General features: G+C 39.0%; 1 protein-coding gene across 4 annotated transcripts in view; it reads left to right on the forward strand.

Annotated features, from left to right (window-relative positions):
- The window catches only part of BBOX1 (gamma-butyrobetaine hydroxylase 1), a 46843-nt gene that overhangs the window by 19080 nt on the left and 7263 nt on the right, over positions 1-20500 (forward strand). For all 4 annotated transcript variants that reach the window (XM_084774736.1, XM_084774735.1, XM_084774733.1 and 1 more), the window contains exons 4-5: positions 3878-4076; positions 15782-15887. In XM_084774736.1, coding sequence (XP_084630862.1) covers positions 3878-4076; positions 15782-15887 — 305 coding nt within the window. The remainder of the gene's footprint in view (positions 1-3877; positions 4077-15781; positions 15888-20500) is intronic.

Genomic DNA, 20500 nt, shown 5'->3' on the forward strand with positions numbered 1-20500 from the left:
TCGCTAGATGCATGCCTTGGGCTATGGTGCCCTTTAGAATTCATCAGTAGTAAAAGCATCTACCCCACATATTTGTTATGGAGGGTAAAAGAAGTAAAACTGTAAAGCATCAAGCCTTGTGTATGACTCCTAGAAATCACTAGCAAACACTAGTCATTTATAAATTACTGCATTGTCATCATAAATTACTACGTGCCATGTGCTACAATCAATTCTCTGTATAATCTCATGACAGAGTTACAAGTGAGCTGCAGAGAGAGCGGAATAGTCCTTGTGGGACAAAGTAAGCTGCAACTCAGACTCCTGGGAACAAGCTGGGAGCAGGCAGGACAATAAGTCAAAGCCAGGCCATCCTGCCTCCACTTCCATCTCACCATGCTCTGTTCAATACGATACCAGTTGCGTGCGGAGGTTCAAATTTTAGATAAAAGTTAAAAGCAAATAATTGAGAAATAGTTCCCTGTTCTACTGCCACTTGGGTAATAGGTGTCAGTAGGTTGCTAGCAGCTATGGCACTGCACATAGGTAATAAGTTTCAGTAGGTTGCTAGCAGCTACAGCATTGCACATAGGTAATAAGTTTCAGTAGGTTGCTAGCAGCTACAGCATTGCACATAGGTAATAAGTTTCAGTAGGTTGCTAGCAGCTACGGCACTGCACATAGGTAATAGGTGTCAGTAGGTTGCTAGCAGCTACAGCATTGCACATAGGTAATAGGTGTCAGTAGGTTGCTAGCAGCTACAGCATTGCACATAGGTAATAGATGTCAGTAGGTTGCTAGCAGCTACAGCATTGCACATAGTAATAGGTGTCAGTAGGTTGCTAGCAGCTACGGCACTGCACATAGGTAATAGATGTCAGTAGGTTGCTAGCAGCTACAGCATTGCACATAGGTAATAGATGTCAGTAGGTTGCTAGCAGCTACGGCACTGCACCACACAGGTACTTCCATTACTTCTGAAAGCTCTACTGAGCATCACCATGGTATAGCAGCTGCCTCTGCTGCTTCAGTCACAATACAAAGAAAACCCAAAATTATAATAAATGCCCATGTATAAGTTACTGAAGCTCTATGGGGATTTCCGTGGAGCTGGAAACTCAGGGAATCCCCCCTCCCCCTTGTGGTTGAGGCAGCAAGAAGTAGTAGGAAGAGGAATGCCAAAGCCAGTATGAAAATGTTTGTACTTCTCTACTCCCGCCCACGGCTGCTGTTTCTATAGTGCCCTGATTTTCCTCTGAGGCTTAACAACTGATAAAGGGTTTTTCATGTTTGTTCTCAGTTTCTGTATATGGTCCAGGTGGACTTTAGTATCTATGACCACAACACTAATTATTTTGCCTCTGAAAATTGGCTTCTAACTGACAACCAGATAGCCTTTCCATGCAATATTAATGATAGCCTTTCTGGAGACATCTCAGTCACCACAATCTGGAAATTGAAAATGCAATAAACAAATGATAATGGCAAAACAAAGAGCCACATAATTCCAGTATTCAAAACAAAACCAAGTAGATCGTTTATTTGTAAAGTGTCTCTTTCATATAGAGCCAACTTTGGTTTTAGATACCTGAGGCATAAGGAATAGACCTAGGAAACATCACAAATAGGAAAAGAATGGTTAGATATCAAAGAAATCATCAGATGGGAATGAAATCAGTTCCTCTGTATTATCTTGAACATGTTTCAATTATAGTTTCAACCACACTGTGCTACAGTCACCAATGTCCTAAAATATTGGGCTGGAGTGGAAATAAAACAGGTAAGCTAACAAATAACTGTTAGCTATCTAATACACTCAAAAAAATACAGTCAGGATCCTAACCAGGGCAAGACTGCTTAAGCTTGTAATTCCAGATGCTCCAGAGCCTAAGGCTGAAGAACAACAGGTTCAATCTAATAATACCCTGTCTCAAAAAAAAATTTTTTTAAAAATTTAAAGAGCTGTGGGAGGAAAACTAGAGAAATATTTCAGTGGTAGAGTTTAAGACCCTAGATTCAATCCTCTGACAAAACGATCCTTATCTCCACAACACAACTCTAATTGCTCCCCTGAAACGTTCTTGCCCCATTGTCTTTCACTACTTCAAGCAATTTGTCCTGGCTCAGGTTCTGACGTGCTTATCTTTGCCAAGGTGGGGTTGCTTGTTATTTTCATTAGTCCCACAGAGAAAAACAGTATCAAGAGAAGAAATTAGGAGTATCTATCTAGGTATCGATTGGGTTCTAGAGATCTTATAATAAAATATCAGAGGCTGTAGAGTTTTACTTAGTGCCAAATAATATTTCTGGGTTTGCTTCGTTTGTTTTGGGACATGGTCTCTCTATGTAGCCACTATGTGGTTCACTATGGAGACCAGGCTAGCCTTGCATTCACATAATCTAACTGTGCCTGCCCCCTTCCTGTGAGCTGGGATGAAAGGCATATGCCATCGCATTCTGATAATACTAAATAATACTAACATAGCCGAATAGAATTAATACAGTCACTAGGAACACCCAACTCATAGTTTTAATTTAGTTCTTAGAAATTCCAGGTTAATATGTAAGTTGTTACACTTTATATCCCAGAAATTTGGGGACTCTATGCATGAGCAGCCTCATTAGGTCTTCCCGCGTACATATGGAACTCATTCCAGCAACTACTCTGCTGTAACTGCTGGAAGAGCTGCAAGTGGCTCTCTGCATCTGCATATATCTTCTCATTGCTAAAGCTGCTATTTCCTAAAAAGGTTTCTATTACTATAGAAATAGCCATGTTGGCCTAAATGAGGAAGTGGCTCCCACTGACCCATTCGCTATTCTTAAACTAAAGGCTTTGGGACGCCTAACGTATATAACATGTTCCCTAGTTGGAGAAACACATTGCTCGGGATGATGGTGAGACTCTGAGTTCACTCTCATCCTTTGACTTCTTCCGAGAGATTGCCTCACTAAGACTGCTTCCTTCTCAGTAAAGAGAGGGCGTGAGTAGCTCAGTGAGCATTCCCTCTGACTTCCACTTCCTTTAGGAGATTGTGGATTCCAACTCCATAATTTTTCATGTCTGTTTTCTCAAGCAAGCATATTTATGAGCATTTCATCATCATGAATGAGGTAACAAAGGAAAGAAAGGCATCCGGCCTTACTTCCTTTGACACTGGCAACCAAGGATCTGTGCATCCCAAGGACATTCTTTCATCATGCTGACCCCAAAGAACAGCTCGGTTACAGAGATGCCTTCCAAACAGAATAAATGAGAGGAAAAAGAAGCCGTACCCGCAGGGCATGGTGGCACATGCCTTTAATTCCCCAGTCGGGAGGCAGAGGCAGGTGGATTGCTCTGAGTTCGAGGCCAGCCTGGTCTACAAAGGGAGACCAGGACAGCCAAGGCTGCACAGAGAAACCCTGTCTTGAAAAACAAAAAACAAAAAAAAACAAACAAAAAAAAGAAGCCATACCTACCCTCTCACCAGAATGGTCATATTGTTGTTCTGTTTCAGAAACCTGCTTTTATCACTGTTCGGAGTCAAACCATATAACATGTCTTTTCTGCACACGGTAGCTCCCAGTTACTTCTAGGTACTGCCAAGGATGAGAAGTCTTAAGGATACAGGACAGATATCAAGGTCCATCTTGTGTTCAGCTAATCAGCATTCTTTAAATAGGTGGGGCGTATTGAATATTGACTGTAAGCCAGACATATTGTAGGCCAGAGACATAACAGGCACAGCCCCAAAGGAGAAGGACATGGTGACCAACATTCCTGATATGACCAACGTTTAGTAAACTTCATGGTAAATCAAAAATCAACGCCAATGAACTGTGTTGTCCATTAAGGTTAGTGTCATATCTGAAAACAACATAATCTATATTTGTTTTTCATTTTCTTAATCCACAGAATGTCAGTACTGGGGCTCAGAGCTCCAGCTGCCAACTCTGAATTTTGAAGATGTGTTAAAAAATGATGAGTATGCTTACAAATGGCTCTCCAGCCTCAAGAAAGTAGGCATTGTAAGACTCACCGGAGCAGCTGACAGATGTGGGGAGATCACAAAACTGGGGAAAAGAATCGGCTTCCTGTACCTCACATTTTATGGGTGAGTTGTCAGATGGTTGGGCTTTTACCATCACAAGTACAGTTGGATCGGTTTCCAAGGGGGAGCAGGCTTTGAGTGCAAGATAAATGCAATTATTCCTGTGCTTATGTTGTAGAGAGCATTATAAGTGAAAGAGACCGTCGCAAGCCAAAGTTTACACACTAGTAGCACACAGGCACATTTAGATATGTTTGGTTTGGCCCATAAGATGTTGAAAGAAAATGGAATTAGTTGTCAACACTTTAAAACTCAGAGGCTGAAATTTTATGTGGACCTATCTTAAAAAAAAAAAATACTAGATCTAGAAACACTAAGTCTAAATCTAGCACAGCGACAATTTACTGAGCATAAGGAGGCTGCACCTTGCTAAAATCTTCTCCTCAGACCTGCAAGGCTGTGATATCATAAGAGCATGCTGTCCCTAGTGTACAGTAAAATGTACAAAAGATCAGGAACATGAGCTCATCTACTCTCAATGATTTGTGTGATTTTATTCATAGCAAAGATTATGTCATATTTGGTCATATGCAACCAATTCTTGACCATTGGCATATGGATTTACTTACACTATTAGTATGTATGCTTTATATGAAAATTTATATCATCCTTCCATCTGCAAGAATTGATGTTTCTGTAGAGATTACAATAATAGCATACCAATGAATGGGAAGAAAATATTTAAAATTATTAAGAACCTCAAATATATATATACACTTCCTTTAAAGTCTCTAAAACACAGATTATCCTCCAGTTTGTGAGTAGGCAATATGAAACTCTAAGAATCAATTTGTAATCCACTTCAACACGAGTAATGACAAAGAAGACAAACTATAAACCTAGATTGCCTCGCCATGATCCAACTCTACTTCATGGTTCATAACATGAAGAAAACACATACGAAGGTGCCCTTGAGACTGAACTAAACAGAAAACCTCTGGCTGCTCTTTTTGGAGTTTCCAAGCTCCACCCATCTACCTGGCATCAGAATCTTAATCTTGATTTACAGCTTGACATCTGTTTTGTTTTTAATCTACAGGTCCTATAATAAGGCTTAATAATTTGGCCACTGATCTAATATTGTGATTTTTTTGCAAGTCACATTGTCAAAACAAATCATACCTGCCACTCGTCCTGATTCTATGTATCAGCCGGAATGGCTAATCTTATCCCAGCACACGTTCCCTAGATGATCAAGCCTTCCTAGGATCTCTCACACGACACACATGTCAATCTACCCATTTCTTGCCACCTCACCACAACTGTCCCCACATATTACCAGAGTCTTCTCCACATCTTCTGCAATTTTTAATTCTCTAAGCTCTATCATTAGCAGAGGGTTTTGGTGTCATGCTGGTTTGGTTTTGCTTGCCTGTTTTGGACTTGGATATGACTGTTGGTGTTAAGATAATAAAACAAGTTGAATATTATCTTTGAAGTTATTCTATTCTCTTCCTCCTCTCAGTAATGTGGGAAAGAGATACTGAAGTTTGGGTGACATGAGATTTTATAAAAATTTGTGGATTTTCATTAGCATTTGAAGGGGCACCTAAAATAGTATATCTCAGGCAACAACATGCTGGATTAGGCCATTTTAAAACTACAGACATGTCATGCCTATCTTCAGAGATTGTCTTCATCATGAGTGACATTTGACCTCTGCATTGGGATTTTAGAAATTCAGCAGAGGATTCTCCTGTGCAATCAAAAAGGAGAACTTCTGGTTGAGAGGAATGGAACATTCTAGACACACAGCAAAAGGACAATGGGTACTGCTCAACCTCTGAACTCTCACAGCTGTCTGTCATATTCTTAGATAACAAATATCAACCTGTTCTTTTCCATTTAAATATCATTACTAGCTTGGAGAATCTTAATGTTTGAGAAACAAGAATAGCATTTTCAGTTCTTGGCTAGTATCTCAATGGTTGGTTGATTTATAAAATAAAAACAATAGAGTCAGGATTTTCATGCATTCTTCCTACACAGTAGGCAGAGATAAATGCTCAATGTGAAATGTTTTAAAACTTTTTAAAAAGTATATTTACTTATGTAATTTTTTTCTTTAATGTATGAGAGCTCTGTCTGCCACGTATACTTGAATGCCAGAAGAAGGCATCAGATTCCCTTTATGGATGGTCCTGAGCCACTACGTGGTTGGTGGGAATTGAACTCAGGACTTCTGGAAGAGCAGCCAGTGTTCTTAACTGCTGAGCCATCTCACCATCCTACCAAGATGTTTTTTAAAGGTTATCAAATAGCGAAAGAATTCAGTAATTATTGTAGCACTTCATAGTTATTAACTTATATTCAACTAAATCAAAATGGTAGTTAATTTGAACATAAAAGACACTTCAGTCTCCATATCTGCATTTTCTCAGATGTTTGTCAGCATTCTGCCAGCCCATCTATCTGCTAAGCCATCTTCTGGCCATCACTCTTTCACGGAACCATATTCAACACTCAACAGCACTAATTCCCCAGTGATGAAAGCTTCCTGGAATATTGACTAAGAGCCAGTAAACAAACTCCCACTATCAATTTTGTCAGTTACATGTGGATATGGAGAGAAAAATGTAAAAAAAAAATAGTAATATTTCAGGATTTAAATTTTGATTTAGAGCAATATATTTTATAGAGAATGGAGACAAAGACTCTTACTCCAACCATAACAACAAAAATAAAATATTGAACTATAACTTAACCCAGTCATTTTAAGCTACCCTTTTCCTGAATGGTACCATCTTCCATGATTACAAATTAGAGTAAATCCTAAAGAAACAACTTCTAGCAAAGAAACAGTATGTCTTCCTTGGATATCAATGTGGGTAAGGAACTATGTTAGGCGTTTTGTTCTAAACTGGGCTTGAGTTTTTATCTTATAGAAAATGATGTTTGCTGGCTAGTATATACAGGTTAATATAAACATTTCAGTTGGCTTTCTCTAAATAATCTAAACAAATAAAGATTGCCCAAAAAATCAAAGAACAGACTTCAAAGAAGCCAGGGACATTTGACATCGCAAATAAGTTAACATTTCAATTGGCACGTGCCAATAGAAGTTCAAAGAGGATGAATGCTCCTTCGACATAGAGCAAAGTAAGATAAAATAGTCCAGTATCTAGCTAACAAGATGGCCTTTGAAGAAACTAAATTAAAGGACAAAAAGGTGTCTCAATGGCTAAAAGCCTATACTGTTCTTTAACAGAACCAGAAGTCGGTTCCCTCCACCTATGTTGTTGGGCAGTTCACAACTGTCTCTAACTCCAACTCCAGGATACGCAACAGCCACTCCTGCACTCTATGGGCGCCTCTATTCATGTGCGCAAACCCACACACAGGCACACAAATATGCATAATTTTACTTATGCTACCATATATAAGTATGTATGCCATCATAAATACCTATTTAATTGACCATGTTGTGTTGCATGGCATCTCTTACTCGCCCTTATGTTAATCTAGCTCAGGCACACACCATTCCCTCTCATGCATGTCATGGACTGGGGCAACTGAGACATCTGTATCTCATTTCCACTGCCATTCAGAGCTCCTGACTGGTGAAGATGTTGGGTATTCTAGGTTCTGGTTTTAGGAGTAGTGCCTGTAGATTGTAGATTAGTACCTATACTGCAGACCGCATGGAAGAGACTGTTAGACATAGTCCCTCCCTCAGTTCTTTCTTCAGAACTGCTTCACTCCCTTTTGTGTAAATCCTCCTTCACAGGACACACGGTGCTTGCTTTTCCATCCCCTGTCATTTGTTCTCTTGACAGACAACTCATATCAAGCCTGTTTAGGACTGGCTTTGTTTCTGTTTTGTTTTGTTGTGGTTTTTTTTTGTTTGTTTTAGTGAGGGTTTTGGATGGTTGGTTGTTTTTTCCTTTTTTGTATCTCTTAGTCAACTAAGCTTTTTCAACAGCTGCTGGTGCAGGATGCTCCATCTGGAAGCCTCTTTCAGCTGCTGGGGAAGAATCCACCTCAGCTAAGGCCTGCTCTGAGGGATTAGCGCTAGCACTTCCTTCCCAAATCCAGTCATCATGATAGAAAATAATATAGTTACTTCTCACCCAAATAAACAAATTTTATATTCTCAATGGCCATGAATTAATGACCCTCATTAATTTATAATATAATTTCTACTTTTTTGTTGAATAGTCTGATTTTAATTATAGCAAGTTCAGTTAAAAGCAAATAAACACAGTTGTAAATTAGCCCTACTGGTTATTTGCTAACTTGTGCAGTGTTTAAAAACTATAATTTTCTTAAGATAATATTGAAAAATCTGAATGATCTCATTTAGGGAGAAAAAATCAAACCCTCAAGTTCCTTTTCTTGCTAATTGTGTGACAACATAAATTAGTTGGCTATGCCAGGGTATCATTGTTTACATAAATGTACCTGTGTATCACAAATCAAGAGAGGAGGAGAATTGGGAAAAATGTGGTCCGGTTTGAGCATTAGCCAGTCAACCTGCAGTAACCATTGAAACAAATACGTTGTTATCACCGTCCTGTTCATATTGAGCACCTTGCTTGTCAAAGTGGTGACCTGGCCAGCATCACACCATCAGGAACAACTCAGTGTCTGACACGCAAGTCCCTGCTAAGTGAGTTTCAGTTCCAAAGACTTCCATCAAGTCAAAACCAGGGCATGCTGGGAGGGCAGTTTAGTCGTAATCTCCAGACGCCATTTCAAGTCAAGACTTTAAAAACTTCTTTCTTAGCATTATTGGCAACTGTCTGTCTTTATTGCAAAAACTACCCTTATAAGGAACTCACAGTAATTCTTCATCAGAAAGTAGAGCAGAAGAGGCAAAGGCTTGCAACCACAGCTACCTGAACTCCTTTTCCCTCTAGACTAAGGCCAGAACTAAAAGTTTGTAATTTGGGGATTTTTGCTTCTCTGAAAATGCTTTATTAACTGGGGTAAACATATTACACAGGTGCACATAGCAAGGGCCAGATTGTTTGAGCAGTGAACAGAAAATGAAAGCTTCAGGAACTTCAGGAATAAAATTAAGATGAGGCACAGAGAGAAAAGTGGTTTAAAAAACTAAAATAAACAGGATCTTGATATTTATGCAATGTTATCTTATTGCCAAATAACACTTAAAGTGGCCCAGTGATAATAAAAAATATATATAAATAAATACTTTGGAATACTTTTTCCAAAGACTTTAGAAACAAACTAAGGCCTGAAACACTCTAGGGCATCCATATTAAATTAGTTCCCAAAGAGTTGTCCCCAGAACAAACAGAGTTTAGTCATAAATTTGCTCTGGGCTACTTGTAAGTGAGAAGTCCAGCTAAGCCTGTCGAATAATTTCCCACATCTCTGTTTTGCCTCAGCTGAGGCACAGCCTCACCCTTCTGGAGTATTTTAATCCCCACCATGCCTTCTGTTGTCCTAAAATGAAAGTTTGCTGGAACGAGAATAAAACACTGCTAGCACTGCCGGGTTTCACAGCTGCACGAGCGCCTTGCGTGCAGACCTCATCAGATGAATTAAATCAAACAAACAAACAAAAAAAAAATGTTTCTAGTGTGCTGTCTGTCAAGGACACCAGCCAGAGCGGCTAAGAACTAGAGTACTGAAATGGCGTCTGGGGATTATGACTAAACAGCCCTCCCAGCATGCCTTGGACTTGAGCTAGTCCTTAAAGAAGCTGTCTATAAGCGAGCATAGCAACATGTCACGTACTAGGCTGAGGCTGTGTTAGAGATTGTGAATGCATGGGTGAAATAGTCAAAGCCCCTGGCCTCCATCTCTTCAGAAATCATCCCCAACATTAGCACAGCCTCCAGATCTGATTTCGAGCTACTTGTTTTATATTCATGCTACCAGAAAGCATTTCTGAAGTACGTGAAGTGGGAAAAGAAAAAAAAAAAAAAGCTAACCCATTTTGTTGAAATGTCTGGCCAAGAAATAGCTTGGGGCAGGGCGGGGTGGGACTACAAAGCCTGTCTTGAATAAAAATGGTTTGCGGCGGGGTATGGGAAACAACCTAGAAATGATTCAGACTTGAGAGGAAAACAAAGGAAACTTGTCTGAGTTCTGAATTTAGTCGTAACCTTATCCTACTTCTAAAAAAAAAAAAACTAAACCAGTGCCACTTCATAATGGGTTGTTTTAAATGCAGCGCTGACTATAGCGTTTGAGTAGGAGAGCCTTGAAAACGAGGATTCTAGTACGTCCTAGGGTTTCCTGGGCAGGGTAACATCAAGTGCTGTTCCTACAACCATCGTGACCTCCGGGACATGTTATCTGCCAAGAGGCAGTCCCTGGGGTTTCTTTTGTAGCATTAAGTTTCTCAGTAGTTAATGCTGCTGCCAGCCAAACCACTTGACTATGAGGTCATCTCATGAATGGAAGAAAAAAAAATTGCTGCGCCTCATGCTCCCTAAAAATCATTTGAGAAAATGAGTGAGATAGCCTGTTTAGGCAGCCACTTCACAAGTCTTCTGGTGTCCATGGCCTCCTCAGTTACTTTCTATGCAGCCAGGACAAGCTGCTGTTACAGAAACAAGAGATATGATTTTTTTATAAGTATCTTTTATGGCTTAAATATTAAACTTGGTTCTCTGCAATCAGTATTTTGACTCCTCAGAAATCTGATGATAATTAGTATCCCCATGTTACAGGTAAGACTCTGAGGCAAACACAGGCATCCTTACCTCAACAGCCTACCCTTTTTTCTTTACGACGTTCTACCATAGCAGTTTAGGTTATTTCCTTTATGGTTTATAATGCTGGAATTTTTGGCTAACAAATATGGTTTCTTAGGGAGACGGCTCAGTTGGTAAAGTTGTTGAGCAAACATGAAGACCTGAGTTCAGATCCCCCAGAACCCACTTAGAAACCAAGTATAAAAATGTGCACCTGCAATCCTAGTTTGGGGAAGCAGAGACATGAGGATGGCCCGAAGCTTGTTTGCTACTCAGTTCATCTGAGTCTTTGAGCTTGAGGTTTAATGGAAGACCTTTTTTCAATAAAATAGATGGAAAATAATTGAGGATCATGCCTAACACACACACACACATGCACACACACCATTTGCAATGAAGTTATCAGAACATACTTTGTTTTGCAGTGCACTGAAGTCTTAGTCTTTGATAATGAAGGCCTTTGGGAATTCCTTTGGAACAACTTTTTGTAACTCTTGTTTGCAAAGCTATAAACATTTGCAAGTAGTAAGGAACTATCTATTTCTACCTATTAAAAATTTATTAAATTTTATTTTTCAACTTTATTGCAGTATGATTTTAATGAATAGATTTAGCATATACAATGTGATATTATGAAAAATTGATACACTATGAAATGGTTACTACAAAAAACAACTTCACATATTCAACACCTTACAGATAGTTGTGGTGGTGGTGGTGGTGGTGGTGTGTGTGTGTGTGTGTGTGTGTGTGTGTGTGTGTGTGTGTGTGGTGTGTACAAACTGGACACACTTGATAATCTATGCCTCAGCAACTTGCATATACACAATACATGAATAACTATAGTGAAATGTTATGAATCTGTTATAACTGAAAAGTTGTTCTTTATTCTTATATTTATTTGCTTACTTTTATGTGTACACAGTTTTACCTATGTGTATATATGTACACTATATATATGCCTAGAAGACAGAAGAAGATATCAAATCCTCTGAAAGTGGAGTTACAGACAATTATTAGGCACTATGTGAGTGCTAGGAACCAAACCTGGGTCCTTTGCAAAAGCAACCAGTGCTCCTAACTGCTGAGCCATCTCTTAGCAGTTTTCTCCTTTTATCCAATGTTTCCTCCTTCCTTGCATCCTTAGCTTATAGTAACTACCATCTATTCTCCATTACTTAGCTCTCTTGGTGTAATATAACACAGGCATAGAAAATTCACGTAAAATAAATGCATAGCAAAATGAATTATTATCATGGAAATGGTCTTAAACAAGGTCTAGGTCAAAATATAAAACACTGCAGGCACCTCAAATCCCAACCACATGCCCTAAGCAAAACAAACCGTCTGGGAGCGGAATGTTTGCTTCCTTGCTGTCCTGGCTTGGTGTTGTCAACTCTCGTGTGCTTTCCTTGGCATTACTGCTAACTTTCTCTATTTCCTGGGTTTGTTTGTTTTTTATCTTTTTTTAATTTGCTGTCATTAGTTTGAGTAAATATAAATTTTCTGCTTAGCCCAAGTCCTGTATTTATTTTGCCTGTCTGAAACCCAGCCTCTTGTAAATTTCTCAGGAAAGACCCACGGGACCAATATTCTCTGAATTCTTGAATGTTGACAGCGGCTTAAGGCTTTTCTTTCTACTTGAAAATTGGCCTGGCTAAATAAAGAACTCTTGGTTCACATCATGTCTAACAACTGGGAGAGTTTTATTGGTAATCAGATTTTTTTCCCTTATGACTAATGTAATATCTCTACCTGAATGGTGAGATTTTTTTTCTATGAAGTCCAGTCATTTCACATGCCATGTTTTGGTGTGGGTCATTTTGGGGTCAGATCCTCAATGAGCGACTATACGTTTTCCTTTTAAAGCATCAAGGGTTTTTATTTTGTTTTGTTTGTTTCATTTTTCTTGAAGTTTTTCCATTTGTTCTGTTTGTATGTCTTGAGTTTGTCCTTATGGGGCTCTCATCACCTGTGCAAACAGTCTTTCTTACTACCATCCTGCTACTTTCTCTCACCTCACATCATTCTTTGTTTTATTTTTTTTTTAACTTATAGACTGTATGTATGTGTGTGTGTGTGTGTGTGTGTGTGTGCAAGTGTATGCACCTATTTATCTCTATCTACCAAACATGCCCTTGGGGACCTAATAAGCACATCAGATATGGAACTGGAATTGGTAACTTCCAGATACAAGTGTTGGAAGAACCTAGGTCCTCCGCAAGAGCAGCAAGTCCTCTTAATCACTGAGGAGTTATCAGTCTACTCCCTCTTTACTTGATTTTTAAATTCACCTTCTTTTTATTTTCCAGCCACCTAAGCACATTATCTGTTCTGTATCTTTGGTTTGTCATTGTTTCTAGGTTAGTCTTCACTAAAGGGTTTTTCCCCCTAAGTATACCGTTCCATATTTGAGTTTCTATTTCTAATGGGAGTTATTCTTCACATAATCAGCCATTTCACTAGTGACTGCTGGACTCATTAGAAATGGATATAAGTAGGAAAAAATACAAAATAGAAGAATGAGTCTGGAGAGATGGCTCAGTGACTAAGAGTTCTTGTTCCTCTTCCAAAAGACCAGTGTTCAATCCCCGGCAACTATCCCACATGGCTCACAGGTACCTGTAACTCCAGCTCCGGAGGATCTGATGCCCCCTTATGGTCTCTGCCAGCCACTGAACACACATGCACCCACACACGCCTGCACAGAGATAATAAAACTACGTTTTTTGAAAATGGTCTCACTACATAGACCAAGCTGACCTCGAGCTTGGTCCTAAAGCCCTGGGATTAAAGACATGTGCCACCGTGCCTGGCCAAAATCTTTTTTTAAAAATAGGAAAATACGATCCTTTCCATCTTTAGGAAACCACACCCACCCGGAGGGGAATGTCAGTACTCTTTTATCTTACAGTCTGTGCTGTTGTTTTCCTAACAAACCTCTTAATGTTCTGTTGCTAGTTTCATGTGAGGTTAAACTCTAAAAACAAACTATTAAAATGGAGAGGTGTTCCAGAAACCTCATTTCAAGCTCTGTTTCAACACTATAACTCAGCTTTCGAAAGCCATTTGTTCTTTTCCGGAAGTGCGTGTTATCATGTGCAACCATCTTCCCTTTGTTTTGGGTGATGCATTGCTCAATATGGAAACTGTCCTTCAAAAAGAACCTCTGTCGTGGAATGAAGTTTGCTGATTTCATTTTCTAAAATTCATGATTATTCAATCCCGTACCATGCTGTGAGCCTCTTTAAATCAAGTATTCTGGAATAGGGACCCCTTTTCCCATTTCACTGCTTTCCCTCACTTCCTCACTGCACTAGCAGGAGTTTTCATTAATGATATATGCAGACTATAATAAAATGCAAAAAAAAAAAGATAACCACTGAAGTTATGGTTGCAGTTGCATCTGTAATTTCATGAACGTGGTCAACAAAATCATGTTCACTTCAACTCAGTTTCATTTAAATTAAGGAAAAAGCTTTAAATAAGGTGGTTACATTCAAGCCTTAACCTCCTTAGTACCATGCTGCAGATTTCAGCACGTTAGCATATTGCAAGAACGCCCAACTCTCTATTGTCTGACCATGTATCTAGCCACACTGTTGTATGTATGCAGTATGAAGAATAGGATGCAGGCTCTCGGCCCATAGCCTAAGATGGTTAGGCTACCCCTCTGACCCTTCTTCCTCAAAAGATGAATGGCTAACGACTAAAACCAAGGAAGAGTAGGAGTTTTTAGAACTGGCAAATGGAGTCTAAATGATGAATCAAGACAAACAATTACTGAGAATGTGGCAGCTGTGTAACCTGACAAGTCTTTCACCTTGCAGAAACAAAGCATGTAAGGTTTGCTGTAAGATGTTCATGATAAATGGACTAGGTAGCACTATTATTTACAAATTTTATAACAAATACTTCCAGAAGAAAATGGGGGAAAAAATCACTAACTCCCAGAAGACATGAGTTTAATTGCCAGACATTTATAAACATGCACTCACACATAGCCACTCCCACACCACACTTCTGGGTTTTAGATATGTTATTTTCATGGCGTAACTGAGAACACACACATACACACACATACACACTCACAAAAAAAAACTTAAAACAAAAACAAAAACCAATTTACCCTATATATTTATATAAACAAAAAAAAAAAAAACCAACAACTCCTGCTTTGCTTTGACTGGAGGATTTCCAGGATGTCTGTCTGTCTGCTCCTAAACTTTGCCTTAAGCATGCGTGTCCTTTGCTTGCATTTTGTTTTTAAAAAATAAGGAATGGAACCCCTTATTGTTGAGAGAAAAGCTACAAGCAGAGTGAGGCCTTACGCTCTCAGAGTCCACCTCAGTAGCATATTTCCTTCAATGAGTCCATACTTCACTGGGGGCCAAAGTTCCCCAAACAGCACCACCAGCTTGAGACCAAGAATGCTGATGTCTGTGACTATGGGGTGTGTCCCCACTACAAGGATTCTGATGTCTGTGACTATGGGGTGTGTCCCCACTACAAGGATGCTGATGGCTGTGACTATGGGGTGTGTCCCCACTACAAGGATTCTGATGTCTGTGACTATGGGGAGAGGGGGTGTCCCTACCTAAACCACTACAAGGTTTTAGCTCAGAATGATCAAGTGTCTTTAGACTAGCTATACTCAGAGGCTTTGCTACCATTTTGATGCACTAAGTGCCATTAACTAATTCACTTTTAAACTTTTATATCATATGAATTTTGTGTAGTAAATCAAGTGGGCTGGGATTTTTAAATGACTCATATTCCCATATACATATCTCTACCAATCTTATAGGAAAGGCTAGCCTGTGAGTTACTCTTTTGTGTCTTGACAGGACAAATACAGAAATGCCAGTTCTGAAAGTATCACTTAAGAGAATAAACTCCTTTTTCTGGTTCTCAGTCATTTTGTTAATTATTTCATAAAATGGAAAGTTTCCATTTCCCCTCACACAGCAAATGCATTGTAACACATTTCCTCTGGCTTAGTGTCAACCTTTTAAAACACATGTTTCTTGTATTTTGCAGACATACTTGGCAAGTGCAGGACAAGATTGATGCCAACAATGTGGCTTATACAACTGGGAAGCTCAGCTTCCACACTGACTACCCAGCCCTCCACCATCCACCTGGGGTAAGGTGAGCTTCAACACATTTTCCACAAGCCAGGCCAGGGGAAAATGTTCTCCTGTGCTGACTCTAGATTAGATATCTCACCACTGGGTATGTCTTATGTACCTCTTCCCTTCTTTGAAACACAATCTGAACTCGCAAGCCTCTCACACCAAATTCTGAATACCCTCACTCTTCAAGGGGAAAAGGGCGTTTTCACTCGACTTTTTTAAGAATCAGTTCTTTACTTCATCTTGGAAGTAACTGTAGGAGTATTCTGCCTTGCTACGACAGATCCTAAGACAGCAATATATCCTGAGATGTTTCTGTGCATACATCACCCCCCTGAGAGTTAAAACAGAATAGGACGTGGAAATACAGTTTGCAGTCACGTGTCCACCATTTGCTTCAGCAAATGAATTTAAAACTTTCCAAATTAGGGGTTTTGGTACCTGGCTCAGTTGATAAAAGTGTTTGCTGCACAAGGATAAGAACCTGGGCTCGGATGCCTGTCACCCAGGTGTGGTTGTGTGTCTATGTCTGTATTCTAAGCTCGGAGGAGGCAGATAGGAGCTCTCTAGGGCATACTAGCCAGACAGTGCAACCAGTTCGTGAGCTCCAGGTTCAGTGAGAGACCTTGTCCCTAAAATAAGATGGAGTGGAACTGAGGAAGTGTTGACCTGTGGCTTACACACACACACACACACACACACACCTTTTAGTGGCTTAGAAGAACAACGAGTAGAGGAAGACCACTTGGCATCCTGTTCCAGACACTTCATGCACACACATGGACATGTACACACCTTCATGCTCACATGCATGCATCACACATACACACACACACACACACACACCCACCACATGTTTGAACTAAGGGACAATACATGCAAAATTAAAAGCTTAACAAAATACTACTAGAGGATGTTGATCAATAGTAAAAATGTTGAAAAATAGCATATATGGGGCTGATTCAATCCCTGGTAATGACATTATTATTATTATTATTATTATTATTATTATTATTATTATTATTATTATTATTCAGCTAGATGCTCTGCACATGTGTTTCTACTATTCAGCCTGTGCTGAGCTAAGCAGTTATTGTTTTCAATCATCTGGTTCTTGTCAGCTGCTACGTTGGTTAGGAAACAGCTCGCATCAGATGGCGCTGAGATGGTTTGCCTCAGCTTCCCCCTAGCCTATTACCTTCCAACAGGGTAACTTGGGCTTTTTTTTTTCACATGAGAACTGGCTACACTTTCAGTGAGCAAGCCAAGGCATGCATGAATTCTTGGGACATAGGCCAGTAATCAGCATAAGGTCTCTTCAGTGATGTTTTGTCTACACAATTAGTGAGGCTAACCCAGACTGAGGGGATAACAAAGTGGACTGTTCACATGAAACGCTGGGGAAACGCATTACAAAGCAGTGTCAGCATAAAGAGCAGAATAGCCAGGCTTTTATTGGGGGCCCTCTCCTAGCCCACCCACAAGATTCCTTGCCAAAAAATAAAACAACGTGCATAGCAGAGTTACCCAGGAGAATCCTGACTGGACACCTACTATCCTCATCTTTACAAATCATCATCTTTCTAAACCAAATACATTTTTTGCAAAATCATTTTCTTAAACCAAAAAGCAGATGGTTGGGAAACTAAAGAGAGTGTAGCCCTCAAGGTTTTTTTTGTTTTTTTGTTTTTGTTTGTTTGTTTGTTTTTTAGCTAAACTGAATGGAACAAGAACAACCACATACAAATCTATATCTTCAGAGGTAGATAAAAAGTTGGGCAGGTCTTGAATTAATTAAGAATGAATGGGCCAAAATCAAAATGAATTCTTTTTGGCCATTGTCTTAACTGAACGTGTTTTCCTTCTGCCTTGGTTCTTACCCATTGTCCTTGCCAGAATTAGATAGCTAAGCTAGCCTAGTATTTGGCTTCATGTGTTTTGAATTATTATGTTGATTGTAAAAGACCACATGATGTCTCTGAAGCAAATCATGACAGAGAAATAACTGCTCTGATCACCTTTTTGGGTGGGAGCTGGAGAAGGAGAGATACAGCAAGGCTTTTCTGGAATGTGATTCAGGGACGCTAAACCACTCAACGCATTCTGTCTGTTAATGACTGCTTGGAGACATCGAATGCAGAACAACTTAAAGAATAAAAATTGGATAGCTAAAAGTCCTACTTGAACTTTTGAATTATGCTTTTGCTGTTTCTGAATTTAAGTTTGTTTCTAAGTTAAAACTGAAGTCCTAAGGGGGAAAAAATATTAAATGGCTTCCTAAGTATTACCAGGAGTATAATAGAGTGATTGGCATCTTCTTAGTATTTTATGTTTTCTCAGAGTTTTCGGTTTCTTTATGTGATCCCTCTTAGGAATCCTTTAAGGTAGACAAGCTTCATCATGCCTTGCTGTGTTGTACAGGGGCACTAAGCATAATGCTTTTCTAGGACGACCAGTAATGAATGAGGAACCAGGACTTGAACCTTCATCTCTGCCTAAGTGTTTAACACACCATTATGACTCAGAACTGGAGTTACTAACTTCCATAATATGTAATGTAATATTTATAGACATTGTCGTATTTTAAAAATGCTTCAAGGACTGAATATTATACTTCTTTATATGTCAAAACTTAAAACATCTTCTGCATCATGGAGAAACAAAAGATCTGCATCTAAAGAAGCCATGAAGTGCAGCGAAGTATCCAGAGCCAATGGCTTTCTGTAGCTTTTAAATAATGAATTCCTGACATGTTTTCACTCTAGCAGATAAATATATATTCTGTGTTATTCTGAAACTTCCATTTTGAATTATGAAAAAATTTTAATACCAAAGTTCGATCTTTTCTTTAACAAATAGAAAAGGTAAATGTTCTTTTCAGTATATTTGAAATGATCTGGAAAATGAATTTCATAGTGAGGGTTCGGATTGATCAGGGTGAAGAGACATATTTTAAATGACACACAGATGTTGCTTTGTTCACTTTTTTCTTTGGGCCAAAAGTCACATGCTTCCATAAGGAAATATTTAGAAAAGAATTTTTTATTCTGAATGATTTATGTGAAATAAAATTGGGTTTTATACATGACAGGAGTATGTTTAGCTTTTGGATTAGTGGTGAAAATGTTGTCAGACTCCATAATCTATTTTCTTTTATAAGATTGTGTTAAAACACAACTACACAAAAGGAGATATTATTTGGCCTAGTCATATGTAAAAGATATCAACTGGCCTTTTAAAAACTAATATGTGAATCAGTGGGTCCATTATGGCAAAATCCAGAGGAATTTAACTGCTGTGATTCTCCTGAGGACAAAGTTGTGTTCCTATGTCTTTTGGAGCTCTGTAGACTTGCAGCCAACATGGCTGTTTCTCCTTTGTTTCATCATGTTGCCCGATCTTTCCTTGACCTGTTGAGATGAGTTTTCTAAAATGACTTGTTCAGTTTATGCACATGTTTTTCAAGGTTACAATGTGCCTCCATTTAAATATGTAATCGTTACTAATTTGTTTGAGTTATCTTCCAACATTGGGAAAGAGGAATTGACTTGTTGCATATGTATTTACACAAAAACCTAAGGCTGGATTTCTAAGATTGCTAGGAGATTGCTGAAAGGAGAGGGACTTTCTGTGTTTTGGATTTGTGGCATATGGACCAAAGTTTGAACCCCACCTTTATCACATATTAACTGAATTTTATTATGTACTTTGACATCTCTGCCTTTCAATCTATCTATCTGCAAAATGAAGTCAAGTTTATCAAATTCTAAGTACCATTATAAAAAGTAATGTACATGAAATAATTAGCATTTGATAACAATTTATGTATAAAATCTTAAGAATTGGGGAAAAAGCACGATGGCTTTGTGGATAAAACACCTGCCAGGCATGTGTGAAAATCACAGTTTGGATCCCCACATGCAGCCATCCTGTAATTCCAGCATTTATAAAACATACCCAGGAACTTATTGGCGAGCTCCAGATTCAACTGAAAACCCTGCCTCAATAAAGTGGAGAGCAATAAAAGGAACCCCTCTATTCAGGCCTCTACACACATGTGCTCATGTTCACGTACACTCACACACGCGCATGTACTCACATGCATGCAAACATGTATACACACACACAGATGTGCAAAAAAGTCATATGGAATACAATTCTAAATTAAATCATTCAGCCATAATAACTATATTTCCAGTGTGCAATGGCCATGTGGCACTGGTGATGACTATATTACACAACAAAGGAAAACATGTTCATCACTGCAGAAAGTCTTGATGGCCACTGTTCTCTAGACCATCTATGGAGAAAACCAAGCTAAATGAACATTCTTCTCATTAACACTGATATTCACCCTAGTATGGATATTCGGTCACATTTTCTTCTTTCATTCTTCAGTTCAGTCCGTATTGTATCCAGAGCCAATGACACTTATACACAGCATAAAGTGCATGAACCCTTCATCTGACAATGTAGAATGTTGATGGCAAAAGCCAAGTTATCCTTCCAGTCTGGCCTACTTCTCCCACTATAATGCTTTGCTGCAGCCAAAGCTGTTGTTGTTGTCGTTGTTGTTGTTGTTGTTGTTGTTGTTGTTGTGTTGTTAATCCAGTAAACATATATT

This window comes from Acomys minous, assembly GCF_964271855.1.
Source record: "Acomys minous genome assembly, chromosome: 3".
NCBI classification, from domain to species: domain Eukaryota; kingdom Metazoa; phylum Chordata; class Mammalia; order Rodentia; family Muridae; genus Acomys; species Acomys minous.